Source organism: Sapajus apella, unplaced genomic scaffold (assembly GCF_009761245.1).
Source record: "Sapajus apella isolate SASKATOON/1434 unplaced genomic scaffold, GSC_monkey_1.0 scaffold95, whole genome shotgun sequence".
Taxonomy (NCBI): domain Eukaryota; kingdom Metazoa; phylum Chordata; class Mammalia; order Primates; family Cebidae; genus Sapajus; species Sapajus apella.
Window position 1 is genome coordinate 6434149 of NW_022437035.1, and position 12913 is coordinate 6447061.

Below are 12913 nucleotides of genomic sequence, written 5' to 3' on the forward strand. Positions count from 1 at the left end.
TGTGTGTGTGTGTGTGTGTGTGTGTGTGTGTGTGTGTGTGTGCATTTTTAGTAGAGACAGGATTTCACCAGACTGGTTTCAAACACCTGACCTCAGGTGATCCACCCACGTCTGCCTCCCAAAGTGCTGGGATTATAGATGTGAGCTACCACGCCTGGCCATTTTTTGTTCTTTTAATAATAGCTATTCTAACTTTGGTGAGATGATATCTCATTGTGGTTTTGATTTACATTTCTCTAATGATTAATAATTTTGAGCATTTTTTCATATACTTATTGGCCATTTGTATGCCTTCTTCTGAGAAATGTCTATTTAGATCCTTTGCTTTTTTTTTTTTTGCTTTTGAGTTGCTTGTGCTTCTTGTATATTCTGGATATTACTTCTTTCTTGGATGAGTAGTTTGCAAATGTTTTCTCCTATTCTATAGGCTGTCTCTTCACTTTGTTGGTTATTTACTTTGCTGTGTAGAAGCTTTTTAGTCTGATATAATCTCATTTGTCTATTTTTGCTTTTGTTATCTGTGCTTTTGAAGTTTTACCCATAAAATCTTTGCCCAGACCAATGTCCTGAAGCATTTTCCCTAAGTTTTATAGTTTTGAGTCTTACATTTAAGTCTTTAATCTATTTTGAGTTTATTTTTGTAGATGATGAGAGACACGGGTCTCTCATTCTTCTGCTGTGGATATCCAGTTTTCCCAGAACCATTTATTGACAAAGGTGTTTTTTCCCCAGTGTATGTTCTTGGTGCCTTTGTCAAAAATCAGTTGGCTGTAAATATACAGATTTATTTCTGGGTTATCTAGTCTGTTCCATTGTTTTACGTATCTCTTTGTATACCAGTAGCATGCTGTTTTGGTTACTATAGCTTTGTAGTATATTTTGAAGCCAGGTAATGTGATGCCTCCAACTTTGTTCTTTTTGCTCAGGATTACTTTAGCTATTCAGAGTCTTTTGTGATTCCATAGGAATTTTAGGGTTGTTTTTTCCATTTCTATGAAGAATGTAATTGGTATTTTGATAGAGATTGCATTTGAGCCTGTAGATTATTTTGGATAATTAATATGATCATTTTAACCATACTAATTCTTCCAATCAATGAATATGGGATGCCTTTCCATTTTTTTGTGTTCTGTTCAATTTCTTTCTTTTCTATTCTTGAGACAGAGTTTCACTCTGTTACTCAGGCTGGAGTACAATGGCACAATCGTGGCTCACCACAACGTCCAGTTCCCAGGTTTAAGTGATTTTCCTGCCTCAGCCTCCCGAGTAGCTGGGATTACAGGCATGCGCCACCACTCCCACTAATTTTGTATTTTTAGTAGAGACAGAGTTTCTCCATGTTGGTAAGGCTGGTCTTGAACTCCCAACCATAGGTGATCCACCCACCTCGGCCTCCCAAAGTGCTAGGATTACAGGCATGAGCCACTGTGCCTGGCCCTGTTCAATTTCTTTCATCAGCATTTCGTAGTTTCATTGTAGCAATCTTTCACTTTCTTAGTTAAATTTATTCCTGGCTAATTTTTTGGTAGGTATTATAAATGGGATTTTTCTCTCAGCTAGTTGGATGAATAGCTATTTTAATGGGTATGAGGTGTAAACATTAACTTTTGAGTTGAATTTGGAAATAAGTTATGAAGTTAATTTAAGAAATATTTTTTAGCCCTTGTCATATACAGAGCATTGTTACTCTGAGAGAATAACAAGGATGAATAATATATATTGAGTCTCTAGGTGATTTACAATGTATTTTTCTCCTCCAAATATATTTGTGAACAAATAAATAATTTTACAATTTTCATTAAATAGATGGAAAATTAATCCAGAGACCTTATACCAAATTTGTACATAAAATGTTTATTAAACTTATTTCCCATGTCAAATTCTAATTATATAGTTCTCCTTTGGAAAATTAACAATAGCTACTTTTTCGAACTGAAATTCATTTTATAGTTTAGATAGGGCCTGATAGAATTATCTTAACATTTATTCCTCCTTCGCTTCTTCAAAATGTAGCTTGGTAAATTTCTTTCTAAACTGAACAATCTGGAAAACAGTTTATACTTAACTGTTGTTGATTTTAATTTTTTGTTTGCTTTTAGACTTTTTCAGTATCATTTTTGGACAGAGTAAGGGGAAAAATCATTATATTTGGCAAGGTCTCTAATTAATTAATTTTTTTTAAATAGGTTAGAATTGTTGAAAGAATCCTGATACATTCCTACAATGGCTACAGCTCAGCTTTCTCACTCGATCACAATACGCAAGGCATATAAGGTATTTGTTAAGAATTAAAAGAAAATCAATAACCATATAATGAGTTAGTTTAAAATTATGATTTTTATCTTTGTGTGTATGTGTTTTTAAGCAGCAGTTTATCAGTTAATTGGCACATAATACTCTGGGAGAGTAAGTGTACCTTTTAATTGCCTAATAGACTGAGGACCAGAAAATTAAAATAAATTTCTACAAAGTTACTTACTGGGTGCTTGTTTCATGTTTATGCAATATATTTAGATCTTCTAGAGCAAAATAAATCATAAACAAGAAGATGTTTAAAGAGAATTGTTCTTTGTTAGACATTCGCTTCCTAAATTGTCAGGAAACTTGTGTTGTACACCATGGTGTAACTGTAAGAACAGAAGGGGAGAGCACTGAGAGAAACTTCGATGCTGGGAGTCTAGGGGAGTATTCCAGGGCCAGGCATATAGTAAAATTTGTCTTATGACATTCATTAATGCATCATTTGTTTATTCATTGAAACTCAATATTATATAATATAATAATTCATAATACTGTGTTCACTGTATTCACTGACAAAATACAAAAGTATGATCTTCATTTTCCAGAAGTTTATAATCTGGTTAGGAGTTAAGTCAATATACAAAGTGATATATGATTTATATATATGTGAAAAGTAAGATAATGTAAATTATAGGAATTTAGAGATTTCATGTGGTCTGGAATGCTTTGTATATTCCTCATAAAAGAGGTAAGACTGAAGGTGAACAGACCTTGAATGATGAAGATAATTTACAGAGAGGGGAGAGAATTCCCTGAGGAAAACCTAGCATATTCCTTGGCTCAAAATAAGAAATAAGCAGCTGGGAGTGGTGGCTCACGCCTGTAATCCCAGCACTTTGGGAGGCCGAGGCGGGTGGATCACCTGAGATTGGGAGTTTGAGACCAGCCTGACTAAAATGGAGAAACCCAGTCTCTACTAAAAATACAAAAAAATTAGCCGGGCATAGTGGTGCATACCTATAATCCTAGCTACTTGGAAGTCTGAGGCAGGAGAATCACTTGAACCTGGGAGGTGGAGGTTTCAGTGAGCTGAGATCTTGTTGCTGCATTCCAGCCTGGGCAACAGAGCAAGACTCTGTCTCAAAAACAAACAAACAAACAAACAAAAACCAGTAGGTATAACTACTACCCATATTTTACAGTTGAAGGAATTGAGGTTCGGGGAGGTTAAGTAATTTATGCATGATTAGGAGCTTGCCAACAATTCTTATAAATAAAGTTTTATTGGATTATAGCCACACCCATCCAGTTATAAAGTGTCTATGGCGTCTTTCATGCTACAATGGCATGAAATTAACTGCAGAGTCTGAAATATTTATCTGCCTTTTACTGAAAAAGCTTACTGACCCCTCTGGAAACCATACAGCTTGTTAGTAGCAAAACAAAGATTTGCATCTGACTGTTTGGCTTCAGAGTCTATGCTTTTAGACACTCCACCATGTTGCCTCCCTCATATCCCTCTATCCTCAAGTCACCCTCTGAAGTGATTAGTATTAATAACTTCACACACTTATTTCTACTCATTTTTCCTTTCTCATACATATATACACAATCATCTATACACACACAGAACTGATTCTGGTTTTTCCTGATAGTCATGTTCTATAAAGTTGTTATGAGGAGTGAATTAGCAAGTATTGAACTGCTGCTCTTAGGGAAATATAGGATTAGGTTCCTATGATCTTCTGGTCGTGGTATTTTTGTCAGCCAATCATATAACTTGTTTTATGTCTGTTTTTGTTTAGGGACATTTAATATATATTGTTGATTCATTAACATTAAACTTATAGCAAACAGCACTATAACTCATGCTTGAATGATAATTATTTAACGTATATGCTGGGCATGTGGTTCATGCCTCTAATTCCAGTACTTTGAGAGGCCAATGTGGGAGGATCCCATGAAACCAGGAGTTTGAGACCAGCCTGGGCAACATAGTGACACCTGGTCGCTACAAAATAATTTTTAAAGTAATCAGATGTGGTGGTGTGTGCCTGTAGTCCTGACTACTTGGGAGGCTGAGGGAGGAAGATCGATTGAGCCCAGGAGTTTGAGGCTGCACTGAGCTATGATACTGCCATTGTACTCCAGCCTGGGTCAGAGTGAGACCATGTCTCTAAAAAAATTTAAAAAATTATCTATCACATGTATTCTCCCTGTAAGCTATATCACAATGTTTTTGAATTTAGGAACCCTAATCAGCACTTTAGCACTATACTTAGGAGCCATTTTAAACAGCAAAATCACACACAAAAAAGAAAAATACAAAAACAAGAGTACTAAATAGACCAAGAAAAAGACACATGTATAGTATGAGAGCTGAAACAAGAAGGCAGAGCATGGCCTTGTTTGACATCAGCTGGGAATGTGTGCTTCAGATAACTCAAATTTGTTGTTTCTCTGCTCACATCCATGCATAATCACAAAAACGAAAGAGTTCTAATTTGAGGGTTTACAAATTTTAGTGAGTAGACAAATTCACAAATATGGAAACCACTAATAATGGGTTGATCATACATAGCAATATAGGGATTTGTTTATTCACTTTACAAAATAAAATCATTCTATAAGCATTACTCAGAAATTTGCTTTTTCCTTTCAACATTGAATCATATTTACTAAACTTAGTAGATCTAAGACTCCTTTATTCCCTCTTTTTCTATGTGCACATACACTACCACACATATTTTTAAATTAATGGGAGTTATATTCTACATGGTTAATCTTTTGATCTCTTTGCATTCTCATTACGTTACAAACACTGGCAACCAGTAAATCCTTGTTGTTTAGTTTAGCAAACATTTATTTACTGAGAAGTATGTGCCAAACACTGAACTAGGTAGTGGGTTCACAAAAATGTATAAGACATTGTAACCACCCTGTGGGCTCTCTGCCTGTTGCCTAGACAGAGCCCCAAGAATTTGAGGAGACTGATTTGAGTAATAATAAAATTCTTGTCTCTTGCACGTTCAGTTCTTTGTGAATTACTCTTTCTCTATTGCAATTCCTCTGTCTTGATAAATTAACTGTGTATAGGCAGCGGGTAAGGAGACCCTGTTGGGTATTTACAAATTTGGGGGCTTGTCCAGGATTACCCTGGACAAGCTACCTGCTTGCGGTTTGGTAGCCCCTCTCTGGTGATGGATCCAAAGGCTAGACCAAGGGGCTGCCCAGTTCTCTTGGACTGTGGGCTGACTCTGGCACTGTCTCTACCAGTGGGGCACTGCTAACCCATGGTGCATGGATTTAATTGCAATAGAGAAATAGTTGCTGGAAAGACATTTTTAAAGTGGTCTGGTGGGTATTGTCGGTGATGCCAATACCTCCGTCCTTCTCCCTATTGGTTCAGCTCCTTTAGGGTCTTGGTTTAGCTCCTTTGGGGGTATTGTTTGGCTCTCCCTAAATGGTAGAGTCTTGGTTCAGTAAATTTCTCTTCAACTGGGAAGATTTCAGGGAGATTTCTCAGACAGAGAACAGGATGTTAGTTTGAAAGGAATGCTGTTGAAATTCTTGGTTAGGGATCTTAGTTTGGAAGGCCTTCTGTTGCTTACAGAAGTCACTTATGTCTAACTCTGAGAACCCTCCTTAAGTCTGGTCACATTTCATGAACCTTGAAGAAATTGTTAGTGGAAGCTCAACATGTCTTACTCACAGTGACCATCTGCTCTTTCATCTTGTCCAGATCCCTGAATTCCTGGTTGCAGGTTATCCCTCCCCACCTTGAGTGGATCAAAGACAACAGAAACCAATGGGAAAAAGTCTGTGCCTTGCCAGGTCAATACTGGGTGCTGAGTGAGGTGACCGGTGTCTGTTTTATTTGTAGTTGGCTCGACTGGGATAGAAAATGTTAATTCTGTGCCCGCGTGCAGCCCGTTGGAGGCATCTGGCAAAATTGAGAGGCTTTTGTCTATGGTTCCATAAAACAGAAAAGGATGATTTTCTTTTGTAACACAGCTTGGCCCCCACAGCTATGGTGCAGCAAGCAGGGTCATCAAAAGCCATTCTATTCTTTTGGAAGCTACAGATAAAGAGAACCTGGAAACCTGGTATGCTAGCAAAAAGGATAAGAATTTCTTACCAGCCAGGCTTTTGGTTTCTCCCTGTGTCTGTCTCTTTCTCTGTCTCGCTCTCTCTCTGTGTGTGTGTGTATGTGTGTGTGTGTGTGTGTGTGTGTGTGTGTGTGTGTGTGTGTGAATGGTAAATGTCACTGTTTGTCTCCTCTGCAAGGGTTTGATTAACTTAAAAAAAAAAAAAAAGGATTTGTGAGACTAGTCTTAGCCATAATGAATCTGGTGTACTTTGTGCTATGAATTTATCTTTCTGTGTCACTCTATAATAGAAAAAGGGGTATCATAGGATAGAACATAGGCTTAGGACCCCTAAAAGCCCACTGTTCAAGCCAGTTTGGCAGACTAGTCCATTACAAACATTGCTTTGAGTCGCTGAAACCAATACCGGATGAAGTTTCCCTTTCATTTTATGACCTGAAAAGTTTGATTTTGGGAACATGTTGGGGTCCCCTCTCTTGGTCTCTGACATCCAGAGGGCATGAATTTTCAAGAGGTAAGTCTGAAAGGACACATAATAGTGTTGTGCCTAGGCTTAAGAATTTTCTTGAGCAGTTAAGTCCTTTGCAAGCTCGAAAATGACTGCCTTAGCCTCCTTCTAGGAAGAGCGATGGTAGCTACCCTGTGTATTAACTCAGAAGCTAAAGCTCTGCTCTTTTAGTGGTGTCACAGGTTTAATTCCAGGCCTAGGGAATGAGTCCTTTTTTTTTGTTATTTGTGTAACTCTGCCGTTTATTGATTCTTTTTCTCTCATGGACAGCTTCTGATTTTCTGTCTTAAGTTTTCCTTTCTCTGAGCTACCTTTGGAGATTCTAGATTTTGTAAAACCTGCTTATCACGTGTTTGAAAATACCTCATACATTCATGGTTAAGTAATAACCTTAGTTAAGGCTTACTTGTTTCACCTGGGGGATTACCTTTGGTGAAGTTCAAAAGTCAGAAATAGCTGTCTGTCTTGGCTAGGGTCTAGTAATGAGATCGTGTCTTCTACTTATTATCCCCTATCCCCACCAAGAGAAACCACCATCTTGACATTTAACAGCATAGATTAGTTTCACCTGCTTTTTTACTTTATATAAATGAAATCATACACTAATACTCATTTGTATCTGGTTTCTTTTGCTCAGCCTTGTGTGTGAGAGTCATCTACATTACTTAGTATAGTTATAGATCATTCATTCTCATTGTTATATGGTATTCCATTGGGGGCATATACCACAGTTTTATTCATTCTACTGTTGATGAGCATTTGGGTGGTTTCCAGCTTGGAGCTATTACAAATAATGCTTTTCTGAATACTCTAATACATGTTCTTTAGTGAACATATAAGCATATGTGTTAGATGTATACCTATGAGTAAAATATAGGTCATAGGATATGTATATATTTAGCTTTATTAGATACTGCCAAGCAATTTTCCAAAGAGGTTTAGGAGTTTTTATTATTCTACGTTCTTTTTAAAACTTTCAGTGACAGAGTCTTACTCTGCCACCCCTGCTGGAGTGGCACAATCTTGGCTCACTGTGATCTCTACCTCCCAGGTTCAAGTGTTTGTCCTGCCTCAGCCTCCTGAGTAGCGGGATTATAGGCATCCTCCACCATACCTGGCTAATTTTTGTGTTTTTAGTAGAGATGGGAGCTTTACCATATTGGCCAGGCTGTTCTTGAACTCCTAACCTTAAGTGATCTGCCGGCCTCAGCCTCCCAAAGTGCTGGGATTACAGGTGTGAGCCACCATGCCCAGCTTCCTTGTGATTTTAATGCTCACTTCCCTGTAAAGTTTAAACACTTGTTCATCTGTTTTTTGGTCATTTGGATAGGCTCTTCTATAAAGTGTCTATTTTCACATAAATAGACACCTTTCTATTTGATTGTCTTTCTTAAAGAATTTTAGTTTTTTATACATTCTGGATATGAATCTTTTATAAGACCTATGTATTGAGAATAGTTTCTCTCACCTTTGAGTTGCCTCTTTGCTCTTAATAGTATATTAATGAACAGAAGTTCTAAAGTTTACTATAATCTAATTTGTTAATATTTAGAAAATACTTTAAAATTATGATGTATTAACACAACACCAGCTGGAATTCATGAGACATATTTTCTGCTTAGCTTAAAGAAGACAGCAAAAAGCAGTTTCATGGAGTAATAATGACAAACAGATAAAATTTTTATTTTTATGTTAATACATAAACACAATAAACATTGTGTATACAATAAACATAGTACGTCAAACATATGTCAAAATGATAATTTGAGATACTGGCACGACCTATCCATCAGCAAATATTCTATATGCAAGATGACTCTTGGTAGACACTCTTTACATACTGAAGCAAAAGTCACAAATTCGTGTATCAGTCACTCTCTTATCACACTCCTTTTATGGCACACTATTTCTTAAGGAAGACTAATCATTTAAGAACAATGATCTAAGTTTGTTTACTATGTTGTATATATACACACACATAAAATTTAGTGAGGAACTATTGCTAGTATTGATACTTCTAACAGAACATTTTGTGACATCTTACAAAAGCTTAGTATTCCTCAGAGCTCTGGCTTAAGCAAAACACAAAAGTATGGAAAAACATGGCAGTAGAATAGTAGATGAATAGCCACAGTTCCACGTGGCTGGAGAATAGGGTGCATGGGAGAGAATAAGGGAGTGTGGGCAGAGAGGAAGGAGTGTGAGATGAGGCAGGAGAGCTAGACAAGAATAAGATTTTGACAGTTCTCAAATCCCACTCTAAGGTACTTGAACTCTATTCTAAATGAACACTGGGAGTATCATGAAAAGATTTGCGTCCTTGAAAATTAATTCTGATGGCAATATGGAAGACAGATTGAATAAAATAATTATTAGCAAAGAGATCAGGTACTACTACCATAATCAAGGGGAGAATTGAGTTTGTCCTTAGTCAAGCCAGTGGCAGTGAGAAGGGAAAGGAGAAAATAGATTTGAGAACTCTTTTAGAGAGAATTAATAGAATTTAGTGGGGTATGAAGGAGAGAGAAGACAAAGATGAAGCTGCTTTTAGCTTGGATGAGTGGAATAATGCTGATTCACTAGCCTGAGAATGAGACTTGGGATCAGGTTTTAGCCAGGGGTGGTGGAGATAAACTGAGTTTAAGGGATCTACAAGGTGGTTTAGCCACAGATGTTTAAGAAATAAAAGTATAGAACTGGGACTCAGAACAGAAATAGGGATTTGAAATCCTTTCTGTATAGGCTGTAGCTGAAGCTATGAAACTAGATGAGATTATTCAAGAAGACAGTTCTAAAAAGAGAAAAAGCCTGAAGACAGAGTCCTGGGGGAGAAGGGGAGAACCAATATTTAAAGGACAGAACAATTAGAAAAAATAAAAGAGACTTAGATAGATATGAAGGGATAGGTAGAAAGCCAAAATAGTGTTATGGTACCTTGGAGAAGAAGACAGTATGTGCGTAATAGTGACAGATAATACAAAGAAGTTATATATTATGAGAATGAGAAGAGGTCAACGATAGGATTGTATTTGGTGACTTTGGAGAGAATAGCATAGAAAAGTGAGAGGTAAAATCCAGATTGCAGTGGGGGGTCCAAGGAGCATATGAGAAGGAAGGAGATTATATAATCATAGTAAAACTCCAGTTTTGCCTCTTATTCATGGATCATTGTGAAATAAATTGTTTTAGTCTTGAATTACTTGGGTAATTGTTTCTGCCTTTTTGCTCTGCCTTGCCTATGAAGATGTAATTTAATATAATATTCAAAGCTCTGTTTCCTTTTGATTACTTTTAAAGATATCAAATTTGAAGTCTTGAGAAATCTTTTCATTATATCTGTGGTAATGATGTGCTGGACTGAATATATTAAAGAATACTAATATTTTTTCGCCTTCGTTGTTTTTCCAGGAAACAGTTTTCCCATCCCAAATCACTAATGGGCATGAGTCATTGAAAATCGTGAAGAAACTTTTTGCTATTTCCATCTCATGTATAGCATACCTAAGGGGCCTGTTTCCAGAGAGCTCTTATGGAGAACGCCATTTGGATGGTAAAGTTAAACTAAATAGTCTCTTTGGCTGTTGTAGCCCCTTTCTCTATTTAGCGGTAATAAACCTTTCACTTCTCACAAAGTGTGCTAATTCCAACTTAAGGGCCTGTTCTTCAAGACAATTTGCTAATCCATTTTCCATTTTAATTTTACTGTGTGTAGTGATTTTACTCATAGGAATTACTAGTTCCTGGCTAGATGCCAGGTGACAGATGAAGGAAAAAAGAAACCTGTTTGGACAAGGCCAGTATAAAAGCAACAGCCAGATCAAAATCTATTTGAACGCTGTAGATTTGCACTATTCTGTGCCTTAATTGAATTTGTTGTTTAAGGTACACTTTGGCATTGAGGAAGTTCAAAGGTGAAACACTTTTCTCCCTGTTATTGTATTTAAAAAAATGCTGGGGGAAAAATGCCAAACTCATTTGTTGATTAACATGGATATTAAGACAATTATTATTCTAATCAGTTCCAGCTTTTTTCTCAATTGCCAGGTCTTCTACTTTCATTCCTTTTGTTTCAGTGCCCTTAAACTTATCTTATTGCCTTATATTACAAGCCATTTCTGGTTCCTTTTCTTCTCTTATTATAAAAACAAGTACCAGCCAGGTGTGATGGCTCATGCCTGTAATCCCAGCACTCTGGGTGGCTGAGGTGGGTGGAACACCTGAGGTCAGGAGTTTGAAACCAACCTGGCCAACATGGTGAAGCCCTGTCTCTACTGAAAATACAAAAATTAGCTGGGCATGGTCGTGGGTGCAATGCCTGGAGGCAGACATTGTAATGAGTCAAGATCATGCCATTGCACTCCTGCCTGGGTGACAAGAGCAAAGCTTCGACAACAAACAAAACAACAAACAAACAAACAAAAAAACCTAAGTACCTAGGACTCAGCAATTTTTCAAAATCTTATTTGTTTAAAAAGCTGGATTGTGTACTGTGAAAATGGTCATACTGCCCAAAGTAATTTATAATTTAATGCTATTCCCATCAAGCTACCATTGATTTTCTTCACAGAATTAGAAAAAACTTCTTTAAATTTCATATGGAACCAAAAAAGAGTCCATATAGCCAAGACAATCCTAAGCAAAAAGAACAAAGCTGGAGGCATCATGCTACCTGACTTCAAACTATACTACAAGCCTACAGTAACCAAAACAGCATGGTACTGGTACTAAAACAGATGCATAGACCAATGGAACAGAACAGAGCCCTCATAAATAACACCACACATTTGCAACCATCTGATCTTTGACACCTGACAAAAACAAGCAATGAGGAAAGGATTCCCTGTTTAACAAATGGCACTGGGAAAACTGGCTAGCCATATGCAGAAAGCTGAAACTGGACCCCTTCCTTACACCTTATACAAAAATTAACTCAAGATGGATTAAAGACTTAAATGTAAGACCTAAACCATAAAAACCCTAGAAGAAAATGTAGGCAATACCATTCAGGACATAGGCATGGGCAAACACTTCATGACTAAAGCACCAAAAGCAATTACAACAAAAGCCAAAATTGACAAATGGGATCTAATCAAACTAAAGAGCTTCTGCACAGCAAAAGAAACTATCATCAGAGTGAACAGGCAACCTACAGAATGGGAGAAAATTGTTGCAATCTATCCATCTGACAAAGGTCTAATATCCAGAATCTACAAGGAACTTAAACAAATTTACAAGAAAAGAACAAACAACCCCATCAAAAAATGGGCAGAGGATATGAACAGACACTTATCAAAAGAAGACATCTATACAGCCAGCAAGCCTGAAGAAAAGCTCATCATCACTGGTCATTAGAGAAATGGAAATAAAAACCACAATGAAATACCATCTCATGCCAGTTAGAATGGCAATCATTAAAAAGTCAGGAAACAACAGATGCTGGAGAGGATGTAGAGAAATAGGAACGCTTTTACACTGTTGGTGGGAATGCAAATTAGTTCAACCATTGTGGAAAATAGTGTGGCAATTCCTCAAGGATATGGAACCATAAATACCATTTGACTCAGCAAATCCATTACTGGGTATATACCCAAAGTATTATAAATCATTCTACTATAAAGACATATGCACACATATGTTTATTGCAGCACTATTTACAACAGCAAAGACAGGGAACCCACCCAAATGCCCATCAGTGATAGACTGGATAAAGAAAATGTGGCACATATACATCACGGAATACTATGCAGCCATAAAAAGAATGAATTCATGTCCTTTGCAGGGACATGGATGAAGCTAGAAACATCATCCTCAGCAAACTAACACAGGAACAGAAAATCAATCACTCATAAGTGGGTGTTGAACGATGAGATCACATGGATACAGGGAGGGGAACATCGCACACTAGGCCCTGTCAGGGAGTTGGGGGCAAGGGGATGGATAGCATTAGGACAAATACCTAATGCATGCAGGGCTTAAAACCTAGATGACAGGTTGATGGGTGCAACAAGCCGCCATGGCACATGTATACCTATGTAACAAACCTGCATGTTCTGCA

At 37.2% G+C, this 12913-nt stretch overlaps 1 protein-coding gene across 2 annotated transcripts in view; it reads left to right on the forward strand.

Annotated features, from left to right (window-relative positions):
- The window catches only part of HORMAD2 (HORMA domain containing 2), a 96081-nt gene that overhangs the window by 12748 nt on the left and 70420 nt on the right, over window positions 1-12913 (forward strand). For both annotated transcript variants that reach the window (XM_032256852.1, XM_032256851.1), the window contains exons 2-3: window positions 2187-2274; window positions 10267-10408. In XM_032256852.1, the coding sequence (XP_032112743.1) occupies window positions 2224-2274; window positions 10267-10408 (193 nt within the window). In that variant the 5' untranslated portion in view covers window positions 2187-2223. The remainder of the gene's footprint in view (window positions 1-2186; window positions 2275-10266; window positions 10409-12913) is intronic.